The sequence below is a fragment of the Cherax quadricarinatus genome, unplaced genomic scaffold, assembly GCF_038502225.1.
Source record: "Cherax quadricarinatus isolate ZL_2023a unplaced genomic scaffold, ASM3850222v1 Contig2795, whole genome shotgun sequence".
Lineage (NCBI taxonomy): Eukaryota > Metazoa > Arthropoda > Malacostraca > Decapoda > Parastacidae > Cherax > Cherax quadricarinatus.
In genome coordinates, this window is record NW_027197821.1 from 1322 (window position 1) to 29311 (window position 27990).

The window sequence follows — 27990 nt, forward strand, 5'->3', positions numbered from 1 at the left end:
CATGACAGTGTCTTCCATTGCAGACACTGCAAGGCTCCAGGCGGACATCAACCAAATCTTTCAGTGGGCTGCAGAAAACAATATGAAGTTCAACGATGAGAAATTTCAATTACTCAGATATGGTAAACATGAGGAAATTAAATCTTCATCAGAGTACAAAACAAATTCTGGCCACAAAATAGAGCGAAACACCAACGTCAAAGACCTAGGAGTGATTATGTCGGAGGATCTCACCTTCAAGGACCATAACATTGTATCAATCGCATCTGCTAGAAAAATGACAGGATGGATAATGAGAACCTTCAAAACTAGGGAGGCCAAGCCCATGATGACACTCTTCAGGTCACTTGTTCTATCTAGGCTGGAATATTGTTAGGTAAGACACATATGCAACAGTTAGGTATCTTTATTTCGAAACGTTTCGCCTACACAGTAGGCTTCTTCAGTCGAGTACAGAAAAGTTGATAGAAGCAGAAGATACTTGAAGACGATGTAATCAGTCCATCACCCTTAAAGTTTTGAGGTGGTCAGTCCCTCAGTCTGGAGAAGAGCATTGTTCCGTTGTCTGAAACAATATGAAGTTGAAGTGACAGGATGGAGCCTTTATATAGTGCCAGGAGGTGAGACGTAGGTTGCTTTGGGAGGGCAGGTCCCTCTCAAACCCAGCCGTTCTCACTAGTAGAGGTTGTCGAAGTTGATGGTCTGTACCAAGATACCCTTGTGTTGCAGTGTCTGACAGAATGAACATTAAAATGGTATAAAATACCGACAGATTGTTAGGTAAGACACATATGCAACAGTTAGGTATCTTTATTTCGAAACGTTTCGCCTACACAGTAGGCTTCTTCAGTCGAGTACAGAAAAGTTGATAGAAGCAGAAGATACTTGAAGACGATGTAATCAGTCCATCATGCCTACTGTGTAGGCGAAACGTTTCGAAATAAAGATACCTAACTGTTGCATATGTGTCTTACCTAACAATCTGTCGGTATTTTATACCATTTTAATGTTCATTCTGTCAGACACTGCAACACAAGGGTATCTTGGTACAGACCATCAACTTCGACAACCTCTACTAGTGAGAACGGCTGGGTTTGAGAGGGACCTGCCCTCCCAAAGCAACCTACGTCTCACCTCCTGGCACTATATAAAGGCTCCATCCTGTCACTTCAACTTCATATTGTTTCAGACAACGGAACAATGCTCTTCTCCAGACTGAGGGACTGACCACCTCAAAACTTTAAGGGTGATGGACTGATTACATCGTCTTCAAGTATCTTCTGCTTCTATCAACTTTTCTGTACTCGACTGAAGAAGCCTACTGTGTAGGCGAAACGTTTCGAAATAAAGATACCTAACTGTTGCATATGTGTCTTACCTAACAATCTGTCGGTATTTTATACCATTTTAATCCTTTGCAGATGACACCCGAATCTGCATGACAGTGTCTTCCATTGCAGACACTGCAAGGCTCCAGGCGGACATCAACCAAATCTTTCAGTGGGCTGCAGAAAACAATATGAAGTTCAACGATGAGAAATTTCAATTACTCAAATATGGTAAACACGAGGAAATTAAATCTTCATCAGAGTACAAAACAAATTCTGGCCACAAAATAGAGCGAAACACCAACGTCAAAGACCTGGGAGTGATCATGTCGGAGGATCTCACCTTCAAGGACCATAACATTGTATCAATCGCATCTGCTAGAAAAATGACAGGATGGATAATGAGAACCTTCAAAACTAGGGTGGCCAAGCAAATGATGACACTCTTCAGGTCACTTGTTCTATCTAGGCTGGAATATTGCTGCACACTAACAGCACCTTTCAAGGCAGGTGAAATTGCTGACCTAGAAAATGTACAGAGAACCTTCACGGCGCACATAACGGAGATAAAACACCTCAATTACTGGGAGCGCTTGAGGTTCCTAAACCTGTATTCCCTGGAATGCAGGCGGGAGAGATACATGATTATATACACCTGGAAAATCCTAGAGGGACTAGTACCGAACTTGCACACGAAAATCACTCACTACGAAAGCAAAAGACTTGGCAGACGATGCAACATCCCCCCAATGAAAAGCAGGGGTGTTACTAGCACGTTAAGAGACCATACAATAAGTGTCAGGGGCCCGAGACTGTTCAACTGCCTCCCAGCATACATAAGGGGAATTACCAACAGACCCCTGGCAGTCTTCAAGCTGGCACTGGACAAGCACCTAAAGTCGGTTCCTGACCAGCCGGGCTGTGGCTCATACGTTGGTTTGTGTGCAGCCAGCAGCAACAGCCTGGTTGATCAGGCTCTGATCCACCAGGAGGCCTGGTCACAGACCGGGCCGCGGGGGCGTTGACCCCCGGAACTCTCTCCAGGTAAACTCCAGTCATCATCAGGAACTATGCAAAGATGCATATATATATATATATATATATATATATATATATATATATATATATATATATATATATATATATATATATATATATATATATATATATATATATATATATATATATATATATATATATATATATATATATATATATATATATATATATATATATATATATATATATATATATATATATATATATATATATATATATATATATATATATATATATATATATATATATATATATATATATATATATATAAGTGTGTATATAGGTATATAATATAATATAATATAACATAATTTTGTTTTATAAGAATATTATTAATACTATATTTTATGGTAGTAGTGTGGGTGATGTAGTGAAGTATATTCCTGAGTATAGTGGGGGAGGTACAGTGTCCGGGACCTTGTGATCAAAACAATCGTGTCCTCCCACCTGTCACCATGGTCAGTATTATTACTAGCTTCTCTGACACCTCCTGACCCTGGTACTCAAGGGAGGCTCTAGTAGGGTTACTTTCAGACAGCAGAGATAACTGATGACATTTTTTTTCCCCATTTTTCACATTAAGACCTATTTCAAGATTATGGCTGACTGCCTCTCTTGCTATTTTATAATAATCTTTTTCTCACTTGTCTCTATTATCTCTTAATACGATGGAAATAAAGATAATTTCTCTGTGAAGTTTCCAGTTTAGGACTGTCGTTTTTAATTGACATAACAAGCTAAAATCTCACTTTGCAGTTTTCTCTTTGTCGATATTCCTGATCAATTATTTAGTAGTTCTTGTAAATACATGACTGATGTGGAAAATTGCATTTAGCTGAACGTATCATTATGTACATAACAGTAAATGAACAGATAATTATTATTTATCAGTTAGACAAGTAGGAATTTGGGACACCTAGGTCGCAAAAAATGTCCCCCTTCGATACCTACCACTGTCATATCCACAAGTTGCTCTGGACCTATTAATTAAATGAAATATACATCACCAGGAATGCTGATAAATATATAAATTTGTGGACTGTATATTAAAATTAAAAAAGGATTATATATACACAATTACATAACAGAAGGAAAATATATCTTAATATCACTCACCAATTTGGCTGGAGATTAATGTGTATCATACTCAGAAAACCTCACTCTAACTAAATCTATGAAAATAATGCTGGCCAGAATTACACAAATCTAGAGAGCTTATCTGAGGTTCCTGGAGCTGTCTTGTCCAGTCGTCTGATATCTCAAGTTATGCAGGAATGCACATCCAACAATTTTGCCTCCTATTTGAGAGGTGTCAACACAATTTTAACCTCTAGAGCACGAAAATTTCTACCCATTACACCAACGTTCTAATACAAATTCAAAACCAAGATGGCGAGTCTCCCTTTCTGCGCAGGCGCAGCTTCCAGTTTCCCATTTTCGATAACATACTTCTTTTAAAAATACAATATAGGCATCTATTTACATATAAATTACCGTATTTCCGGAAAATATACAGTATTTTCCACAACTGATATATGTGTACACTACTGGTAAATTATATGGATTTAACTTAGGAAAAAACCAAGTCTGTTTGATATATTTCCAGGAGTCCTATTGACCTAGGCACCTGGGCACCCATGAAAATATATTGTCTCTACCATAAGATTAAAAAAAAAAAAAGTTGAATGACACTTACAACTATTTCTTGTTAAATGAACGGTAGAAATTGTTTTTATTGTATTTTACTATATTGTAGGTTTGTGTTTATTATAGTTGTTAAGATTTTGATTGAAGATCCTAAGAAACTGATATATTTTTAATCAATACATTGCATAGAATTTAGACCTTATATATTTGCATAAACATTCATGATTATATTTTGATAATTTGAATGCTGCACTGGGTGTTATGAAAGGTTTTACGCACATTAAAATTTAAAATAACTATCTCAGTATTGTAAGTACACTATATATATTCCACAGCTGGTTCTGGTACTAGGCGATCTACATATTCCTCACCGCACGAGTTCTCTGCCTGCAAAATTTAAGAAGTTGCTAGTTCCAGGTCGCATTCAGCACATTCTTTGCACTGGAAATCTCTGCACAAAGGAGAGTTATGACTATCTCAAAACTCTGGCAGCAGACGTACATGTTGTTCGAGGAGACTTTGACGAGGTGAGACTAAAGAATTAGCAAGTTTTACTCTCAGAAAAGTATTGATTTCATTATGAAAATAAAAATCCTTGCTTTTTTGAAACATACATGGAAGTTAGATTAACTGGGCTTGCAGTTCACTTACCATATTTTCCGGCATGTAAGGTGAGCTTTTTTTTTCCCACAAAAAGTCTTAGAAAATCACGCTGCACATTATATACTCAAGGTCAGGGTCAAGAGTAATCTTTGGGTTACACTTTAGCAGTTGTTTACTAATGTTACATTACAACTTCTGGGAAACATCGTGACAGCAAGTAGTCGACATTCGTGTCATACAATTATGATACAATTACAGTTTAATGCTCCAAAGAAAGCCACTTATGAAAAGTATTTCAGGCAGACTAATTCGGAACCTTTCAAACTATGGTAGATAAGCACATTTCACACAAGATACAGTGGATTGCCTGGTTCCCCCAGAGTAGAGCCTTACGAAGTCTGCATCGCTGTTACATTAAATCTGCAAGCCTATACTGGGAAGCATTTGAATGGCTGCATGCAAAAATTTTGCCTGAACGCCTCACGATACAAAAAACTTGCCTTACGTGATTCATCTGGGATGCGTCCCACGTGTGGCCTCAGCACCAGTGTTTACAAGCCAGCCAGTTTGGTCGCATCTACGCATACATTCGGTACATTTCACATTATCCCAGTGTTTTTAGTGCTTGTAACTGCAAAATAAGTCACCATGGACCCCAAGAAAGCTTCTAGTGCCATCCCTGTGGTAAAAAGGGCGAGAATTAGTATGGAATTGAAAAAGAGATTAAGGAAATGTGTGCAAAGTGGGTTGAACTGCAAACCTTTATGGATGAAAATCACCCTGACACAGCTACTGCAAGCCGTGTTGGCAACCTGTGCAATGACAATGTTATGGCCCACTTTAGGAAAGTCTTAAAGGGAGGTACAGGCCTCTATGGACAGATATGTTGTGCGACAGAGGTCCAGTGACTCTCAAGCTGGTCCTAGTGGCATTAAAAGAAGAAAGGAAGTAACTCCTGAAAAGGACTTGCTATCTCAAGTCCTAATGGAAGGGGATTCCCCTTCTAAACAATAACTTCCACACTCTCCCCTCCTCCCATCCCATCAGTCATCACCAGATCTTCAAAGGTAAGTGTCATGTATTCTATTCTTAGTAGAGTAGTAATTGTGCATGTCTTCTTCAGTTTGTGTGTATTAAAATTAATATTTCATGTGGTAAAAAAATTTTTTTTTTTCATACTTTGGGGTGTCAGGAACGGATTAATTTGATTTCCATTATTTCTTATGGGGAAAATTAATTCGGCTAACGATAATTTCGGCTTACGATGAGCTCTCAGGAACGGGGGTCCACTGATTAATATCAGCTGCATTTAGGACTTGGGGGTCCACTGTATTCAGGACTTACTAAAATTAATAATTATAATTTTTACTAAAATTTCAATTTACTCTTAACATTTTTGACATTTAATAACCATTACTTGTCTAATTACCTTTACCTGTTTTAATACCACATTTACTATCTTAGATTACTCTTAATTACCTTGTACTGCCATATAACCAAGTATAACTACCAGTGCAATATTGAATGAAATAAACATTACTTTTTCACTTTTTTGTAATCATTATTACTTACTAAAATTTTATTAAACACCATATTTACTACCAGTCAATTTTACTTTTGTACATTAAACATTATCTTATACTTCCCATAACATTTTGTTGCCAAATTTTCAAGTTTGTATATTCAACCCCAACCTTTATATTATCCTTTGTACCTGTGTACCTGTCTACCATCTTACTATCATATTATAACCAAGACATTACCATTGTTATTTTTTTACTATTATTCTTTTGGTACTTTAATTGTGAATTTTATTTTGTCAATTTAAATCTAGTTATAATCTTGATCTTGTCAACAACCTATACCAGACTCTAGTGCAATTGCAAGTACCATTTCAAATTGTATTTTTATATTATAAGTTTATATTATAATTCCTACCATCTGTCCATTTAACTTTGTTTACCATTACTTAATTTTAGTCCCTTATATATTTTCTCCTTTATTTTAGCTTTATATAACTACCCTAGTTTATATATTCACAATTGTTAAAATAATCAAGGTGCTATTCTCAGGTGCTAAAGTAGAATAAGTTCACAATTTTGCCATTATATTCCAAAGCTCATTTATTTGATTACCACTTTATTGTTCACCACAACCTATATTAGTCCCTTTTATATTATAATTTTATACTATAATTCTAACTTTAAAAAATTACCTTTATAGTACTACCTACTATCATATTCCCAAGCTCCATTATTTGATCATCACTTTATTTGTATTAGTCCCTTTTATATTGTCTCCTTTATTTTAGCTTAAAAAAAAAAAAAAAAAAAAACTACCTTAGCTCATTATTTTACATTTGTTAAATAATTCAGGTGCTATTTTTTAGCTTAAGACTATTTACTTTGTTTTATACTTAATTCTAACTATAGATTCACTACAAATCTTATGATTACAAGCATTGATCCTGATACCAACCTCTTATTTAATGACTTAAATGAATCAAACAGTTACTGTAATTACTACACTGCAGAACAATCAAAGGCACTTCTCAGTGCCAACAACAACATAACTATCTTTAACTACAATATCAGATCTTTAAGCAAGCATTACGATGACCTCATAGCATTACTAAATTCCTTACATGCCAATATGTCCATCATTACACTAACTGAAACCTGGCTAAAGCCTGATAGTACAGATGTCTATGCCATTCCTGGTTACACAGCCATACACAACTGTAGGCCAGACCAACAAGGGGGTGGCACAGCCATATACTACTCAGACCAACTAGAATGTATCACTAATACTTGCACAAGGGATGAACATGGGGAATATATAATAGCTAAATTCAAATCCAAATACCTACAAAAACCTCTCACATTGATAAACATCTACAGAGTTCCACAGTCAAACATTAGCCAATTTAGTCAAAACCTAGGAAGTATGATAACTGATGCACGCATGAACAAAGATCACTTACTACTCTCAGGTGACTTCAATATAAATCTCCTGCAAGACCAGGACCCACACGTTACTGAATTCACAAACACAATGAGTAACTGTATGTTACTACCAACAGTAACAAAACCTACAAGAGTTACAGAGACTAGTGTTTCCCTACTTGACCACATCTGGACCAACACCATATCCCCTTTAAAATCAGGCATAATTACAGATAATACCACAGACCACTACCCTACTTTCCTCATAACAACTCTTGGTAAACTACCCCAAGACACTACTAAAGTCACCTTCAGACTTCACAATGAGGCAGCCATTAATAACTTCACAACAGCAGTAGCAAACATTGATTGGCACACTGAGCTAGAAATCTATACAGATATTGACGAATGTATTAATAATTTTCTAAAAAAGACCCAATACCTCTATAACAAGCACTGCCCTAAAAAAACTAAACAGATGACAGCTAAGAGACTGAACAGTCCCTGGCTAACACCCAGCATTCTCAAATCCATAAATACAAAACACCAATATGAAAAACAGTACAGAATGGGTCACATAACCAGAGACCAAACAAAACGTTACTCGTCAATCCTAACCAGCCTGATAAGAAGGGCAAAAAAATTGTATTATGAGAACAGATTATCCAACTTACGAGGTGATATAAAAAAGACCTGGAAAACCCTATCAGAAATTCTGGGAACAAAAAAGATATCACGAAATAGCGAAATAAAATTAGCAAAATCAGATGAACCCCAACTCCCACCAACAGAAACAGCAAACAGACTCAATGATTTCTTCTCCACTATAGGACAAAACCTTGCCAATAAAATCCCAAGCTCAGATACCCCACCAAATGACTACCTCACCGGCAACTACCCGAACACACTGTTCCTAGCTCCGACTAACCCATACGAAGTCTCCCTTATTATCAACGCACTAAAAAACAAGGCAGGAGATTTAAATACCTTACCACCCTTTATATACAAAAAAGTGTCACAAGTGCTATCACCAATCATTGCAACACTCTTTAACAAATCCATTGAATCCTCCACCTTCCCTACAGTACTCAAAATAGCAAGGGTCACCCCGATCCACAAAGGAGGAGACCAAACAGAGTTGAATAACTATAGGCCAATATCCAACTTACACCCTCTCTCAAAAATCTTCGAAAAATTAATTCATAAACGAATCTACTCCTACCTTATCTCCCAAAACATACTCAACCCCTGCCAATTTGGATTCAGGCCTAATAAAAATACTAATGATGCTATTATACACATGCTAGAACATATATACACTGCAATAGAGAAAAAAGAAGTCCCACTGGGGATCTTCATTGACTTACGTAAAGCTTTTGATACAGTTGACCATGACTTGCTCCACGTAAAATTGTCACACTATGGTATAAGAGGGCACTCCCTCAACTACCTCAAGTCATACCTCAGCAACAGAAGCCAATATGTGTACGCAAATGGGGCAAACTCTTCTGCGCAACCAATTACAGTTGGTGTCCCACAGGGAAGTGTCCTTGGCCCTCTTCTCTTTCTCCTATACATAAATGACCTTCCAAATGCTTCGCAATTACTCAAACCCACACTATTTGCAGATGACACTACATACGTCTTCTCTCACCCGAGCCCAGTCACGCTAGCCAATACTGTAAATACCGAATTACAGAAAATATCTACCTGGATGAGGACTAACAAACTTACACTAAACATTGACAAAACCTACTTCATTCAGTTTGGTAACAGAGCTACAGATGTCCCTCTTAACATAATGATAAACGGATCACCTATCACAAAGCTAACAGAGGGAAAATTCTTAGGAATCCACCTTGATAATAGACTCAAATTTCATACACATATACAACAAATTTCTAAGAAAATTTCCAAGACTGTAGGCATACTATCGAAGATACGGTACTATGTTCCACAGTCAGCCCTCCTGGCCCTATATCACTCTCTTATTTACCCCTATCTCACCTATGGAATTTGTGCATGGGGCTCAACAACAATTAACCATCTCAGACCACTAATTACCCAACAAAAGGCTGCAGTTAGAATGATAACAAATTCTCACTACAGGCAGCACACTCCACCAATATTCAATACACTAAACCTACTCACCATACAAAACATCCATACTTATTACTGCACCTATTACATACATAGAACACTTAACTCTGATATTAACCCTCCCCTCAAACATCTCCTTGCCAACCTCAACAGAACACATGACCATAACACAAGGCACAGATCACTCTTTGATGTTCCTCGTGTCCATCTCACACTATGCAAAAACTCAATGCACATAAAAGGCCCTAAAATCTGGAATTCATTACCTGTAAATATAAAAGAAACACTACCTGTTTATAAATTCAAGTCTCTTCTCAAAGATCACTTACTCACCCAAAACCAAATAAATACTGAATAACTGAACCTTATAAATTGTATATCTTAAATGTTTCTCACAATTATATCACATAAATGTTAAACCTAAAACCCAATCTAACTTTATTATTTTTTAAATACACTACCTAACAGAATACTCCATTCGACTGAATGTACAACAATGCATGCAACCATATGACCTGTCTTTGTAATACTCACTTGTGCTTTATAGTTATCTGTTTACAATAATGTATTATCACTGATTTCATCATTGCTTAGTTAATCTTAAGTTAATTTTAAGCCAGCCCGTAATGCTATGCATAGTATAAGTGGCTTTGGCATGCTGCTCTTATCTGTATTTTTTTGTACCTCTGTATGTGTGCTCAAATTGTAAATAAATAAATAAATAAATAAATAAATCTATGTCACCTTTGCACCAGTTATAACATTTTTAGTACATTTTTAAATGTTTATACAGTAGTGTACTATATACTGTAATAAACCTAGTAGAGGAAATCAGCTCTAGTATACATAGGTTTGCATACTGGTTGGAGAGCCGGTCGTAAGTCCAACTGGTCGGTAAACGAGTATGTCGCTACGTGAGGAAAGACTGTACAGTGGACCCCCGCTTAACGATCACCTCCAAATGCGACCAATTATGTAAGTGTATTTATGTAAGTGCGTTTGTACGTGTATGTTTGGGGGTCTGAAATGGACTAATCTACTTCACAATATTCCTTATGGGAAAAAATTCGGTCAGTACTGTCACCTGAACATACTACTGGAATGAAAAAAGTTCGTTAACCGGGGGTCCACTGTATTTTGTTTTATGAATTGTGTAAATTCATATGGTACAGGTACAGGTAGGTTCGCTGGGACTGGTATGGGCCCGGGTCTTTTCCATGTGGTGACCCGGCAGATTCATGTGGTGGAAAAAGGAGTTGTTAAAAATTGGTGTAAGAACTAGTGTTTGGAGTATGAGTATTTTTGTCATGCCATAAAAGGTTATTTTTTATTATTTTTCAGTTTTCACATTTACATCTAGCTTTATATTCTCTACGGTCACGTAAGATTTTTTGTATACTACCCCCTGTGGCTTGCTTTGCATTGTTTTGTATACTTTATTTAGTTAAGAGATAAGATAAGATTTCATTTGGATTTTTAACCCCGGAGGGTTAGCCACCCAGGATAACCCAAGAAAGTCAGTGCGTCATCGAGGACTGTCTAACTTATTTCCATTGGGGTCCTTAATCTTGTCCCCCAGGATGCGACCCACACCAGTTGGCTAACACCCAGGTACCTATTTGCTGCTAGGTGAACAGGACAACAGGTGTAAGGAAACGTGTCGAAATGTTTCCACCCGCCGGGAATCGAACCCGGGCCCTCCGTGTGTGAAGCGGGAGCTTTAGCCACCAGGCCACCGGTTTCCGTCATAAACATAAGCCGTGATAACAGGGGCTGTCATAGCTTCTACCCATCCACAATTTAATGATTAACAATGCAAATAAGTTCCAGATTCCTTGTGTAGCAACTGTATACAATATTAAAATTCTATTTATTGTATTTAAGGTTCATTCCTGTAGTTTTTATGTACAGTACAGTACTTGAGCAATTTGTATTATGTACATAAATGTGAAATCACTCATTAGGTACCCATGGTGTGTGTATTAAGAGCAAAAAAGTGGTTAAAAATTAAATGAGATGAAGCAGGTGATTCTCAATATATACATGTATATTGTCAGTGTATGTTTTGTTGCTGGGTGAGGCAAGTGTATGGGCATGCTGCACCTGTGGCTCAAGTTCAAAAACAGCCAGAGAATCTTCCTTAAAATATGCTCAGTAGAGTCACCAGATTGCATTCTTTACATTTTTACTGTTTTGTATTATACAAATGTTTGTGTTAAAGCCATTAGTGCTATATTCTGGGACATAGCATCATGTGAACTTTCAGAGCAGCACCTGTGGGTCAAATTCAGAAAATATATATAAATGCAGTACTTTTTCTGTCATAATTTTGTTGTTTGTTCAAACCAGTTTTGCATTTTGATTGTGGCATCCTTCTTACCCAGCTCTTTAAGATATGAAAGAAATGGCATAATTTTATCTAATTGACCTAGCAAGATAACACAAACTGCTAGGCTACCTTTTCCATACTTATCTTTTAGTACGAAAGAAAATAACTGTTTCAGTCACACTGAATACTCTGATGTGTGTAGCCAGCATCTCCAGTTATTGCCAACAAAATTAGATGCTTCATGCTTTGGCATTTAAAAAGGAAATGGGTGTTTCCCTAGGTATAGTGCTCTGACTGCTAAGTATATTCTGCCAACTCTAGTCACCTGCTGGGCACTTCTGCTTCATTATGAAAACTTTGCCATACATTTTCTTTTACTTTATTTCCTCCTTTAATTTTTGATTAACCATGGCACTCAAAAGGATTTTTATAAGTTACACCAGATATCAGAAATTGGCTAAGCAAGAACCTATAATGATATTCAACATAATGTGTTTATATTTAGTGGAGGCTCACTGCTGAGAATGCGAAATAAATCACTTGCTGTGTGTGTCATTGAGGTAAGTCTGTTTGTAAGGTGTCCCATGGCCTGGTAGGCAATGCTCTCGCTTCACACAGTGTCAATGGTTCGATCCCCAGCAAGGGTGAAACATTGGATGTGTTTCCTTACACCTGTTGTCCTCGTTCACCTAGCAAGCAAGTAGGTACCTGGGTGTTAGTCAACTAGTGTGGGTCACATTCTGGGGGGACAGGATTTAAGGACCGAAATGGAAATAAGACAAACGGTCCTCGATGATGCACTGACACTCTTGGGTTATCATGGGTGGCTAACAAATTAGGGTTAAAAATCCAAACAAAATCTTAAGAACATGGCCCCTATTCCATAATGTTTTAATTTGAGCAGCAGGATGATATGGTCTTCTGTATTAAAAGCATTTTTTTTTTTTTGGGGGGGATTGGTAAAAAGGCCAATTGAATATTTATGCTGGATATTTAGACAATTTGAAAGACTTTTAGATTTTGTAAGAACACAGTAAATGTTTATTGCATCACCCTGAGAGCTCACAGGTACTAGACCAGTACATTTAATAGAATTACCCAGGTGATAATGTATTCATTTGAAAGGCTGCTAGAATTAAAGGTAAATTGTTCAGAAATTAGTTTTTCTTGCAAACTTTTTTAAGAAAACAGGCCAGTTTTCTGCATGTATGGTATGCTGAGCACTTGCTGCGGTGTATAGCTAACCTCTTAAGTTATTTTTAACACAAGGGGGAGAAATATAAGCAAACCATACCATGGGCGGGGATAGAACTCGCGATCAGAGAGTTTCAGAACTCCAGACCATTGCATTAGGCACTGGACCAGCTAGCCACAATAAAATTCATCCAACTAGGTATATTTCTACATCATAGTAAAGTTAGCATAGGCACCGCTGTTACCACAAATGCAAGTTTTTACAGACAAATCTCCAGCTAGCGTGGCTGTGGTGAACTCTAGCTCAAGCCCCCTCAAAGCCGTCAACATGACTCACGAAATCGTAATGACATGATTGCAAACAAACCATACTACGGGCTGGGATAGAACCTGCGATCAGAGAGTCTCAAAACTCCAGACCGTTACGTTAGCCACTGGACGGCTTTGAAGAGACCTGAGCTAGAGTTTGTCACGGCCACGCTAGCTGGAGATTCGTCTGTAAAAATTGCATTTGTGGTCACAGTGGGGTCTATGCTAACCTTCCTATGGTGTAGAAATATACCTAGTTGGATGAATCTTATTGTGGCTAGCTGGTCCAGTGGCTAACGTAATGGTCTGGAGTTTTGAGACTCTCTGATCGCGGGTTCTCTCTCTTCCCATGATATGGTTTGTTTGCAATTGTGTCATTAAGATTTCGTGAGTCGAGTCGGGGAGAAATATACAAGAGTAGACATGTTTACATATAAAACAATGGAGCCATGCATATACTGTATGATACTACATATGCACCAAAACAGTTTTTCCCCTCTAAGAAAACTCCTTAAGATGTGTTTACATTCGTGAATCCTAATTGACGAAATTTTAGTTTTTGTGAGTCACGAAATCGTAATGACATGATTGCAAACAAACCATACCACAGGTGGGGATAAAATCTGTGATCAGAGAGTTTTGAGACTGATCGCAGGTTCTATCTCCGCCCGTGTTATGGTTTGTTTAGTTTTTGTGGTGAATTTGTTAGAATCTATATTTTCTTTTCCAAGAATTTCAGCATTAATTCCTTAAGTCTCACATAGTATAAAGAAATAAGACCACGTTAATTTTACAGCTCACTGCTCGCTGCCTAAAATTAAAAATCAGCTGAAGGGGATACAGTATTTTGAAATGTTCAGTTCACAATGCATTTACTGGATCCATTTCTTTAACTTTTTTTTTTCCAGTTTATGACTTAAATTACCAGTGCTGTTAGAGCAACATTAAATATTAAGAAAGACTGTATTGTGCATCTGTTTGAACTTTCAATGCAATGTTGCAGCTCAAAATAAAAATTTTACTTATTATAAGTAAAATTTTTATTTTGAGCTGCAACATTTGAGCTGCAACATTTAACTAGGTATTTTCATTCCATTTTTATTTTGTACCAGTACAGTGGAACCTCGACTTACAAGTGCCTCAACATATGAGTTTTTTGAGTTATGAGTCGTTGCTCAGTTGATTTTTTGCTTTGAGTTACGAGCCAAAATCCAAGTTACAGGAAGGCTCCAGAACGCCGTCACTAGTTGGCGTAGTGAACACCACAACATCTGCTCAGCAGTGCACGTGTTTACCTCACCGTGCAAGCATTTCTCTTGTGTTGTGCTTGCGTTTTGTGCAATTATTTTGCCAAATTTCTTTGTTCTTACCATGGGTCTAAGAAAGTAAGTGCTGAGAAGAAAAAGAGGATAATGTCCATTGAATTATAGAATGAAATCATAGATAAACACAAGTGAGGTGTGTGGGTTGTGGACTCGGCCAGGCAGTACCAGCATAGTGCTTCTACGATATGTATGATACTAAAGCAGGAGGAGTCGATAAAGGCTATAGTGCCAGCCAAGGGCGTTACAATAATTTCTAAGCCACAGACCTTTGTCCACAAAAAGATGGAGAAGCTACTGTTGATGCGGTTGATGGAGAAGCACTTCACAAGAGATACTGTGACTGAGGGTCAATTAAGTTCAGCGATAAAGTGTAGCCTTAAGAGTGTAGCAAGTAGCCTATCTTTTCTACCCTCCACCTCCCCCAGCATCTGTTCTCCAAGGTAAATACATACACTTTACAAAACCAGTTTATTTCTTTACATTCTCTCTTATGTTTTACAGGTTCACATTCCTTTATCCGAAATTCTGAAATTCGAAAAGTTCCAAAAACCAAAGTTTTTTTCATGGAATGTGGAGCATCAGTCACTGACAGCCAGAGTGGCAGCCATCAGTTGTGTCTCAGCGCTTGTAGTGTTTACATGTGCGTCTGCTGTTCACTGATATTTTGTTTTTGCTTTTTATTTTGTGACTGTGTTTAATTTCACTGTGAAAATGTCAGAATGAGCTACAGATACCCCTATGGGTAACTGAGAAAAAGAACAGAAAGCATCTGACATTATTAATAGCGCAGAAAGTAGAGTTACTGCAGAAGCTTGATTGTGGTGTGTCAGTGTGGCATCTTACTGAAGAATATGGTGTTGGAACTACCACTGTTTATGATTGAAAGAAATGGTGTTAAATACAAATAAGCATAAGAATAGTAGTGATGATGATGACATTGTGAACACAGGTGAAAAAAAGTCCTCATAGACAATATGGTGAAAATGTGCAATCAGTTAAGTCTTTAAAAATGCCGTCAGTCATATTGCTGCTTCATCACTTGAGAATCATGTTCCTGGTCTATAATTATTCCATTATTTCATTTATCAGTATACAGTGGACTTAAGAAATCGTAATGACACGATTGCAAACAAACCAAACCATACTCTATGACCGCGGGTTCAATCCCGGCCGGGGGTATGGTTTTTTATACAGTGGACCCTCACCTAACGATATTATTGGTACCCAAAAACGAATATTGTTAGGCGAGTTTTTTAGCATTAGCCGAGGCAAAATGTTAGCGTTAAAATGTATCGTTAGGCGAATTTAACGTTATGCGATGCATTCGTTAGGCGAGGGTCCACTGTATTACTTTATAAATAAACCGTACTAGTATTTGTAGTCTTTATTTATCCCACTTAGTGTGAGCATTCATATGTGTTTGCTGCAGTGTTAATGTTTAATTATGGAGTGCTGCCCTAGACCCCACCGTCATTCTGAAATTTGAAAATTTCTGAAATTCGAAACACTACTGGCCCCAAGGGTTTCGGATAAAGGAAAGTGTACCTGTACGTACTATATTATGTTTTTATACAATATTTCTTATTTATAAATACATTGTTTCAGTGTTTTCCTTATGAAACTAGTGATCTAGTGCAGTTAGCCTCACAAACACCGTTTTCAGAAGGGGAAGAATAGGAAGATATGGTCAGAGCAGGAGCGGGAGTGGCCGCCACCACTCGTCACATAATGACATATTTTATTCATTCTAGAGTATATATCATGTTTCTGTGTTATTTATATTGTTTATTATGTCATATTAGATCAATTATGGTAAGTAAATAAGCCGTAGAGTTGATATTAGCATCATATTGAAGTATTTTCTTTTACCTCCCGAGAGCAGAAATTCCGCTGAACAGATTAATGGCATTTCAGTTAATTTCATTGAGGAAAATTAATTCGATATACAAGCAAATTGAGTTACGAACTAGGTCACGGAACGGATTAAACTCGTAAGTCAAGGTGCCACAGCATATACTAATGCTATTAGAGTCATATCTGAAGAAATATGATTGCTAGCTCTTGACTCCTGAGTTAATTGGCAAGAAGCATGTTTCAGCACTTGCATCCTCTTCATTTCCCAATACTGCTGCTGTTCTTGAACCCAAAACAGTTTCTTATTGGAAAGAACCTTTTTCTGGGATTCCAATAATATGTCAGCTTTGTCAGTATATTACAGTCATACCCTGCATTTCATCATTAATTGGTTCCAGGAACTGTGACGTAACCCAATTTTTGACATAAACTGGACATAATGTCTTAAAAATGTCTTAAAATGACAAACATGATAAAACTAAGCTGAAACTAAAACTAAAACTAGCATAAATAACTCGCGTAAGAATATAACTATTGTTTAATCTTAAAGAACACTAAAAGAGTAATGAGCACAAAAAATTATAATGTAGGTGACATTGCTGAGTGACGTAAAGTCGGACATAATGACATACACTGAAATGAAATTTACTGTAGAAAAGTTGTGTAAAGGTGAATTTGACGTAGGCCGAAGTGACGTAAGTGGGGTATGACTGTACTGTGCATTTCAAGTCGGCATTGATAGGTTCATGAACTTCTTGGGAATGTCTTGTATTGTATCTCAAGACCATTGAAGCTATTGATACACTCAGGCCAGTGTTTTTTCCACACCATTCATGCTGTAATGTGCCTTTTGATTTATTTTGTTTATATTTATTATTGCAGACCAGTTATCCAGAACAGAAAGTGGTGACAGTAGGACAATTTCGCATTGGTATGTGCCATGGCCATCAAGTAGTTCCCTGGGGAGATCCTGCAGCCCTTTCCCTCATTGCCAGACAGCTGGATGCTGACATCCTCATCTCAGGTCACACACACAAATTTGAAGCATTTGAAGCGGAATCTCGGTTCTTTATCAATCCTGGCTCAGCTACAGGATCTTACAGTGCTCTGGATGGGTAAGGGTTCTTCTTAAAAATTAAGTATTTTTTTTTAATGGAAAAAGTATTTTCATGTTATTTTGTTCACTGTATTGGTGTTTTTCAGTTGTTACAGGTATGATACATTTTTTTTTCAACACACCATCTATCTCCCACCGAGGCAGGGTGAACTAAAGGAAAAACTAGTTTTCCTTTTTACATTTAGTAATTTATACAAGAGAAGGGGTTACTTAGGGTACATTTATGTATAGTGTATAGCAAGAGTGTCATAAAAAGTTTTTTCTAGAAAATTTTTACCTTCGAAGAAGAGCTTAAAACATTTCTCTTTGATTCCTGCAACATGATACAGGTACAGAATGAGGAATATAATTATTTTATTTGTATTTATTTATTTGAGCATGATACAGTGTTTGTAAAGAGATGGGTGACATTTAGATGTGCATGCGGAAAGCTCCTTAGTATGCAGAGCATTTTGGGCAAACTTAAGACTAATATAGCAATAATTAATTTGATTTCTTTTATATATATGATCTCCAAGTGATTATAACATTAAATTTAGAAATTATGAGGAACACGAGAATTGAATAGCATATTAATACACTCTATATAACATTCATTGAGTTTAATTGTTTTAAGGATTGCAGTTTGGATTTTAATTACAGGTAATGAGGATTCTTGCTTATTAATGCATTTTGAACACTTTCAGTATAATTAATAGTTGTCAGTGTGAATATTACAGATAATGGGAAAAAGAATATACAGTGGACCCCCGCATACCGTACGCATCGCATACCGTTCAAGCCGCATACCGCTCGCTTTTATCGCAAAAATTTTGCCTCGCATACCGCCCAAAAACCCGCTCACCGCTCTTCGTCCGAGACGCGTCCAATGTGCACCCTTAGCCAGCCTCACATGTGCCGCCGGTGGCATTGTTTACCAGCCAGCCTCCGCGGTAACATCCAAGCATACAATCGGAACATTTCGTATTATTACAGTGTTTTTGGTGATTTTATCTGCAAAATAAGTGACCATGGGCCCCAAGTAAGCTTCTAGTGCCAACCCTACAGCAATAAGGGTGAGAATTACTATAAAGATGAAGAAAAAGATCATTGATAAGTATGAAAGTGGAGTGCGTGTCTCCGAGCTGGCCAGGTTGTATAATAAACCCCAATCAACCATCGCTACTATTGGTGGTACAGCTGCTGCTGCACTGTCAGCTGCTGCACTGTCAGCTGCTGCTGCTGCTGTAGCACCGTCAGCTGCTGCTGCTGCTGTACCACCGTCAGCTGCTGCTGCTGCTGTAGTACCATCTGCTGCTGCTGTAGCATCGTCTGCTGCTGCTGTAGCACTGTCAGCTGCTGCTGCTGTTGTACCACCGTCAACTGCTGCTGCTGCTGTAATACCATCTGCTGCTGCTGTAGCATCGTCTGCTGCTGCTGTAGCACTGTCAGCTGCTGCTGCTGTTGTACCACCGTCAGCTGCTGCTGCTGCTGTAGTACCGTCTGCTGCTGCTGTAGTACCGTCTGCTGCTGCTGTAGCATTGTCTGCTGCTGCTGTAGCATCGTCTGCTGCTGCTGTAGCACTGTCAGCTGCTGCTGCTGCTGCTGCTGTAGCACCGTTGTTGGTGTGGCTTATTGAGAATACCAAGAAACAATTAACCCCAGAGGATTTGCCACCCAGGATAACCCAAAAAAGTCAGTGTCATCGAAGACTGTCTAACTTATTTCCATTGGGGTCCTTAATCTTGTCTCCCAGGATGCAACCCACACCAGTCGACTAACACCCAGTTGAACAGGGAAAAATGCCTGGAACTAGTGCTCATATTGGTGAATTTAAAGCCAGCAAAGGTTGGTTTGAGAGATTTAAGAATCGTAGTGGCATACACAGTGTGATAAGGCCTGTTCTGGAAGAAAATGCCAAACAGGACCTACAGTACTCAGGAGGAAAAGGCACTCCCAGGACACAGTGTCTCATCAGTCATTGCTGCATCTTCAATAAAGGTAAGTGTCATTTATTCTTCATTTAGTAGAGTAGTACATGCACAATATATATTGTGCATGTACTACTCTACTATTGTGCATGTATCCTTCTCTTTGTGTGTAGGAAAATGTATATTTCATGTGGTAAAATTTTTTTTTTCATACTTTTGGGTGTCTTGCACGGATTAATTTGATTTCCATTATTTCTTATGGGGAAAATTCATTCGCATACCGATCATTTCGCATAACAATCAGCCCTCTTGCACGGATTAAAGTCGCTATGCGGGGGTCCACTGTACAGTGGACCCCCGCATAACGATCACCTCTGAATGCGACCAATTATGTAAGTGTATTTATGTAAGTGCGTTTGTACGTGTATGTTTGGGGGTCTGAAATGGACTAATCTACTTCACAATATTCCTTATGGGAACAAATTCGGTCAGTACTGGCACATGAACATACTTCTGGAGTGAAAAAATATCGTTAACCGGGGGTCCACTGTACAGTGGTACCCAAAGTTTCGTACAGCTCCTAACTCGAACAAATATGTAAGTGTATTATTGTAAGTGCTTTTGTAACTGTATTTTTGGGGGTCTGAATCAGACCACTCTAATTTACATTATTCCTTATGGGAATAAATTCGTTTGGTAAAGGCACTCGAACAGCCTTCTGGAATGAATGATGGCCAAAACTTTGGGTACCATTGTGTAGTTTTCCATGTACGTACTTGTGGTAATGAGAATATGAATGTAGCCTCTCCTCACTTAATGACAGAGTTCCGTTTATAAAACCATGTCAGTAAACGAGTTCGTCGCTAAGCAAGGAGCATTCTATGATGGTAGTGGATTTATGTCAACCATCTTTGATATTGTTTTAATGTCATCTTTGCACCATTTATAAAATTTTTAGTATATTTTTAAATGTTTATATAGTATTGTACTGTACGTATATTGTAATAAGCAGGACAGAGGAAATCAGCTCAAATATACATTATTAAGGTATGCATAGTGGTCAGCGAGCCTGATGTAAGTCCGAGTCATCGATAAACAAGTACGTCGCTAAGTGAGGAGAGGTTGTATATATGTAGTTTTATCATATTTAGCTATTGTTGGAATATATTAGGGAAAGAGGGTTGTTTTGTGGTAATTTTGAAAATGCTGACAGAGAAGTGTGGCTCTGGAGATTTCTGACATGGAGTTCCAGATTTTGTTTTTTTTTATGTACATTGAGGTTTTACAAAGATTAAACCAGACATTGGGTATGTCATAGAGATTTTTGTGTCTAGTACAGTATTATGTTTGTGGGTCCTGTTGCATCTATTAAGGAAGTGCTTCAGGTCAGGATTAATCTTAAAAGTTATTGTTTTGTATATGTAGGATGCACAGTAATAAGAGTGAATGATTTGTATACTAAGTAGATTTAGGTCTTTGAAGAATGGGGTGGGAGTTCTTTGGCATTAGACTGTGTGATCGTTCGTACTGTGGCCTTTTATTGAGTTATTTTTGGCCTAGGGGAATTTACTGTTGTGGATCCCCAGGTGCAGATAGCATAGGTGAGGTAGGTGCACATCAGTGAATAGTATAATGTAAGTAGTGTTGTTTGTGGAACATAATAATGTATCTTGGCGAGGATGTCAACTGTTTTGCACACTTATTTTGTGATGTGTTGGGTGTGGGTGTTGAATTTCAAGTTGCTCTCAAGGAACAGACCCAGAAGTTTTCTCTCATTATGTTTAGCTATAAGAGTATTGTTAATCGTGACGTTTAGTTGGACATTACTTGATCTTCTCCCAAACAGAAGGTTTTGTCAGTGTTAAATGAGAGTTCTTTGGTAGCCATCCAGGTTGATATTTTTAAGAGCTCTTCATTAAATATGTTGTTGAGTGGTGCAAAATTTGGGTGGGAGATGACAGAAGTTTTGTTGTTGGCAAAGAGAATAGGTCTCTGTTGCTGCGATACGTTTGGAAGACTGTTGATGTATAAGGGGAAAAGCAGGGGGCCAAGGATGTTTCCCTGTAGAATGCCTTTGTCCAGAGGTCTTGTTGAAGAGGTTGTGTCCTCAGTAAAGATGTATTATTGTCTGTTAGTAAGGTATATATGCAAGTTCATGACCTCTGATGCCATAATGATCACGTTTGTGATGTAAGATGCAGTAGTCTACTCTATCAAAAGCTTTCCTTAAGTCAACAAAGAGCCCTAGTGGATATTCATTATTTCTAAGCGCTGTGTAAAGTAGGTCTAGCATTTTTATAATTGCATCACTTGTACTTTTGCTTTGCCTGAAGCCAAACTGGCAGGGGTTGAGAATACTTTGTGATGTTATAAACGAGTGTAATCTCCTGTGTATGAGTTTCTCAAAAATTTTGGATAGCAAAGGAAAGTTAGGTATTGGCCAATAATTGTTTATATCTGTTGAATCTCCAGCTTTCTGTATTGGAGTAACCCTTGCTATCTTGAGTAAAGTAGGGAAAGTGCTGGTTTCTAGTAATTTGTTAAAAAGTAATGTAATGGTGGGGTGAGAGGACATGAGCCACTCATTTGAACAATAGTAGTGGAACCTGAACTAGATTTCCTGGTTTGTTTTTTAATGAATTATTAATCAAGGTGACTTCAGTGGGTTCAGTTGGAGCAAGATAGAGGGATGTTGGGAAGTTTCCATCTAAATATCACCCAGGTATTGGTGTTTGAAATTTTGCTAGTGAGACTTGATCCTGTGGTTGAGAAGAAATTATTTATCTTATCGCTGTTTCAGTAGGCTGAAGTTGTGGTTCATCAGGTTTAGCTAGGACAATATCTCTAGTTTTGTTCAGCTTTTTGGGTGCCCAAAATCTGAGTATGTCATCCAGGTCTTTTTTATATCTCCTCTCGTTTCGGTGAACCTATTAGAATAATGCAGTTGCTTAGACGTTATCAGTTTGGCGAGGACTGATGTATAGTTTTTACCAAGTTTTTTAATTATTAAGCCCCATCTATGTTATTTTCATAATGATGTTTATCTATGGATCTAAGGATGCTATTTATAAGCCATGGGAAACCTAGTTGTTTAGTAGTAATCTGCTTAGTTTTTATGGGACAATGTTTGTTGTATAATCTATGTATTTTTTGAAGGAAAATTTCTATCCATTTGTCAACACTTTGAGCACTGGTAAATTCTGCAGGCCAGTCAACTGAACTTAATGTTGTGGTGAAGTCACTCATTGATGCCTTGTCATGGAGTCGAAATGAGATCTTATTCTGTCCCATTGGTTGCTTAGAAATGTTTGTTAGGAGGAAGGTGGAGTAGTGGTCATTAGTGTTTTCAGTGATTATTACTGGTAAATATTATTAAATTATAATGAATTGTAAATGGAGTATTAAGTGGTAATAGTATTATCTTTAATAAAAGAATGAATGGACAAAGTTGGTGTCAGTGAACAGTGTCCGAGTAAATTAAAAATTGTAAACATGCAATGATAAAATAGTGGCCCCATGGCCTGGCTAGCAAAGCTCTCGCTTCACATGCAGAGGGCCCGGGTTCGATTCCCAGCTGGGTGGAAGCATTTCGACACTTTTCCTTACACCTGTTGTCCTGTTCACCTAGTAGCAAATAGGTACCTGAGTGTTAGTCAACTGGTGTGGGTCGCAATGTGGGGGACAAGCTTGAGAGCTCCAGTGGAAATAAGACAGACAGTCCTCGATGATGCACTGCTTTTCTTGGGTTATCCTGGTTGGCTAACCCTCTGGGGTTAAAAATATGAATGAAATCTTATCTTAATTAGCATTGCAATAATTGTATATTTAAGTACGTACGTATAGGATAGGATGATGCACATTAAACTGGTAAATAGTATAAAACAGCAATAGTAAACAATATTAAATATACAATAACTAAATACTTAGTTTACATTTTGCTTATATGTATGGCCAGGATTTTTCAAGCTAGCTGGAGGCTCAATCTTCCTTGTTGGATGCTGGGCTTTGCTCAGATCCCACAAACGAGAACCATTGCACATGTCATTATGAGAAGTATTTCCACATGTCACAAAAAATGGCTTAAGCTGCAGGTTAACCACATTAATCTTACAATACCTGTCTTGTCCCTGCAGCTGTCTCCTTCAATTTTGGTACTGTTGCTACATTCCTGTAGCAGTTAATCAGACTCGGTTCACCTAACACATTTTGAAGTATGAAAACTTTCTGGGGTTGGTTTAGTGAACAATAGAATCCATTGTCTTCATGTCAGCTGACAAGTCTAGTATGAAGAATGGATGGCTTCAGCCAGATGGCCTCCTTATACAGTAGAGGCAGTAGAAAATAAGAATGTGTTTTATTTTGTGTATTTTTTTCTGCCCCTTTTTTGTGGGGGAAGGGGGGAACTGAATGCCCCTATACCTCCTGATGAGAACAGTACTTGTCACCTCTCCACATCAGTTAAGAGACAAAAGAATTACAACTACTAAATAAGTGGCAGTTTTGATCCATTCTGATGAAGTTTAGCTGATAGGTCATGTTCCTATAGTGGTTCATGAAATCAAATTTGAGAAGATGTTTTTCATGCTTGAAAACAATAGTGTAGCACATGCTCTTAAGATTCAGAATCCTAGTGCCGAGAGATTATGGCCACAGCAAGAAGGCAAACCGGTATAGGGACAAAGAAAAGGATCATTAATAGATTTTTTACATATTAAGAATAGTTTTTTTTTTTTTTTTTTTTATTAACACACTGGCCGATTCCCACCAAGGCAGGGTGGCCCGAAAAAGAAAAACTTTCACCATCATTCACTCCATCACTGTCTTGCCAGAAGGGTGCTTTACACTACAGTTTTTAAACTGCAACATTAACACCCCTCCTTCAGAGTGCAGGCACTGTACTTCCCATCTCCAGGACTCAAGTCCGGCCTGCTGGTTTCCCTGAATCCCTTCATAAATGTTACTTTGCTCACACTCCAACAGCACGTCAAGTATTTAAAAACCATTTGTCTCCATTCACTCCTATCAAACACGCTCACACATGCCTGCTGGAAGTCCAAGCCCCTCGCACACAAAACTTCCTTACCCCTACCCCGCCTTCCTTCCACTACAGACTGATACACTCTTGAAGTCATTCTGTTTTGCTCCATTCTCTCTACATGTCCGAACCACCTCAACAACCCTTCCTCAGCCCTCTGGACAACAGTTTTGGCAATCCCGCACCTCCTCCTAACTTCCAAACTACGAATTCTCTGCATTATATTCACACCACACATTGCCCTCAGACATGACATCTCCACTGCCTCCAGCCTTCTCCTCTCTGCAACATTCATCACCCACGCTTCACACCCATATAAGAGCGTTGGTAAAACTATACTCTCATACATTCCCCTCTTTGCTTCCAAGGACAATTACTTATATATTTGCAAAAATATATAAGTAATTTTGTCATATAATTACTGTAGCAACAGTTGCATATTGTTGTCAGAGTTTGTCATGGTTCTGTTACCCAAGTTGATTCCTGGTATAAAGATTAAACGTAACAAGTTTTACTCTATTGTAATCTCCTATTCTTCTTCTTATAAGTGTGTCCATGCAATGCTCCCGAGTTATATTAAGAGTTGACAGTAAAGTACTAAAAAAAATGGCTACAGTGTTACTATTCTAATGCTTTGAAGCTCTATTATTCATATTCTCTTCCTTTCCAGAGAGATCACACCATCATTCGTGCTAATGGATATTCAGAGCTCCACAGTCGTCACCTACGTTTATCAGCTGGTTGGGGATGAAGTCAAAGTGGAAAGAATAGAGTACAAAAAAGCCAATTAGGCATTTTTTTTTATTGAAGCATGTGATAAGCAGCATGTTAAATCAAACAGCATCACCACACAAACATTATGAAACAACTATAAGTCTGTGCTGCTGTTTTAAGTATTTATGTTAAATCTTCAGTGTGGCGGGTCTCTCATGCAGGGTTCAAGAGGCATGGGTAGATTACACCATATACTTTGATCTGTATATTATTCATTACATAACATTTAATTAAATGGAAATTTACTTTGTCATTTATTACTCAATTCCCAGTGAAGTGGGATTGATCACTCAATGATATAGCTATTGCTGATAAAAGGAATTATTTTTTTAAATTTCTCAAGGTATTAATTTTTTATGCAGTGGTGGGTAGTGTAAAATGCCAGGATATAATATGAAGTTTATTTGCATGCATAGCTATTTAGAGAAGGAGCATATATTATATGTTGACTAGAAAACCATCTTAGGTACATCTGCCTTAAATATTTTTTAATACCTACTGAAGCTCATGTTTAAGATTACAGCAAAGCCTCAATTAGTACAAATAATGAATCCTGCTAATCTCATTTATTGAATTCATACTATTTTAAGTTGTTATAACAAAGTATGGTAATTGGTCCCACTCCAATGAAAATAGAGTATTTAATGAAATTTTTAATATATTACCAGTAGATAATGAAAATGTATTTCTTATTAGTTTATTATAAACAAAAATATTTTAGTAGGCTAGGCAGAAATGTTTTCTCCAAGTCTTCATACATGTGCTTGTATTTGTTGAAAACTTTATCTGTATCTTGGCAGACTTGCATGCTTTGAGGGTCAGCATCCCTAACCTCTCGTTTTAAAACTTCCAGACCTTGAAATATTTTCTTGCAATCTTTGATGGTGAATGCCTTCATTTGCACATTGTCTAATTCTTCAGATGCACACTATTGATCTATATTAAGGTCTCCATCAGTCATTTCTTGCAGCATGATTCAGGCAAGTCATGGACATTTGTAGAGTTCAGTTCATCAAAACTGAGCTGCCTCCATTGTCTTTTTCTTCAACAACAGCTGTCACTATCTGCACTGGCAGACTCGCCAGTAATTTTAACATTATGCAGTTTTTTATTTTTAAAATGGTCAAACAAACCATTACCTGCAATAAAAGTTTCTTCAGTTTCTGCATGAACTCTTTTCTTTAACCCTTTCAGGGTTTCGGCCGTACAAGTACGGCTTACGCATCAGGGTTTTTGACGTACTAGTACACTTAAATTCTAGCGCCCTTAAATCTAGTGAGAGAAAGCTGGTAGGCCTACATATGAAAGAATGGGTCTATGTGGTCAGTGTGCGTGGTATAAAAAAAAAAATCCTGCAGCACAAAAAAACTTTGACCGTGTTTTTGGATTAAACCAGCGACTTTGCACTGTATTTTCGTATGGTATTTATTGTTGTATTCTAGTTTTCCTGGTCTCATTTTATAGAATGGAAGACATATTACAGAAGTTGAGATGATTTTGACTGGTTTTACAAAGAAAACTACCTTGAAATTGCGCTCAAAGTAGCAGAAATGTTCGATTTTTACCAAAGTTCAAAAGTAAAATTGTGCTATGCGTTCAATACACGTCAACTGGCGAGTCTAATATTCTTTCACAAGTGCGCTGATATTTATACCATTTCTACACCAATGCAGTAGTCTGCATAACAGTAAATCTTATTTTTTTGTGAGAATAAAAATTCAAAGTGGAAAGCAAAAGAATGTAAGAGGGGCATGGGGACGTGACTAATGAACAAAGGAAATGCTATTTTAGTGCCAGGAATGTCTTTCTTGTTTATTCTGGACCCTATTCGGAAATTGGCATCTTTTGAAATTTGTGTGAAATTGGCTAAATTCCGACCACTGTACTGGCTAGTTGAAATTGGTAAATGGGTGGTTTCTTGTACTCATTCGATAGAAAAAATGAGTTCTAACGAAATAGTTATGATTTTTGTCAATAAGTACACTGGAATTGGCCGAAAATAGGGCTCAAAGTGGGCAAAATCACCGATGCATAAATATCGTCAAGACCGCTAACTTTGCGAGAGCATAATTCCTTAAGTTTTCCATCAAATTTCATACTTTTGGTGTCATTATGATTGGGAAAAGATTATCTGTCTTCATAATTTTTTTTTTTTTTTTTTTTTTTTTGAAATTTGGCCGACCCTGACAACAAATCTCAGAGGGCCTGTCGACCCTGAAAGGGTTAATTACCATAAAGAGACTAAGCTTTTGTTTGAATTGCTGTTTTGCTAAGAGTAATACATTTTTGGGTGCAGTCTTGTACTCTCACAGATAATCACTCCATTTCTTTCATTGTAATGTTTGTTTCTAGTAGTAGTTAGCAAGCCCCAAAAAGCTAATACAACTGTACCCTTATCTTTTACTTCATCTGTGTGTTTTATAGCATTACGTACCATAGATTCATGCATTCCAACATCTCT

General features: G+C 37.6%; 1 protein-coding gene across 1 annotated transcript; it reads left to right on the forward strand.

Annotated features, from left to right (window-relative positions):
• Positions 1–2768: 2768 nt before the first annotated feature.
• Positions 2769–27990, forward strand: LOC128689114 (vacuolar protein sorting 29). The gene is made up of 4 exons (XM_070081463.1): positions 2769–2845; positions 4370–4561; positions 17576–17808; positions 25426–27990. The coding sequence occupies exons 1-4, from the start codon at positions 2843–2845 to the stop codon at positions 25544–25546; spliced, it is 549 nt and encodes a 182-aa protein (XP_069937564.1). The 5' UTR covers positions 2769–2842; the 3' UTR covers positions 25547–27990.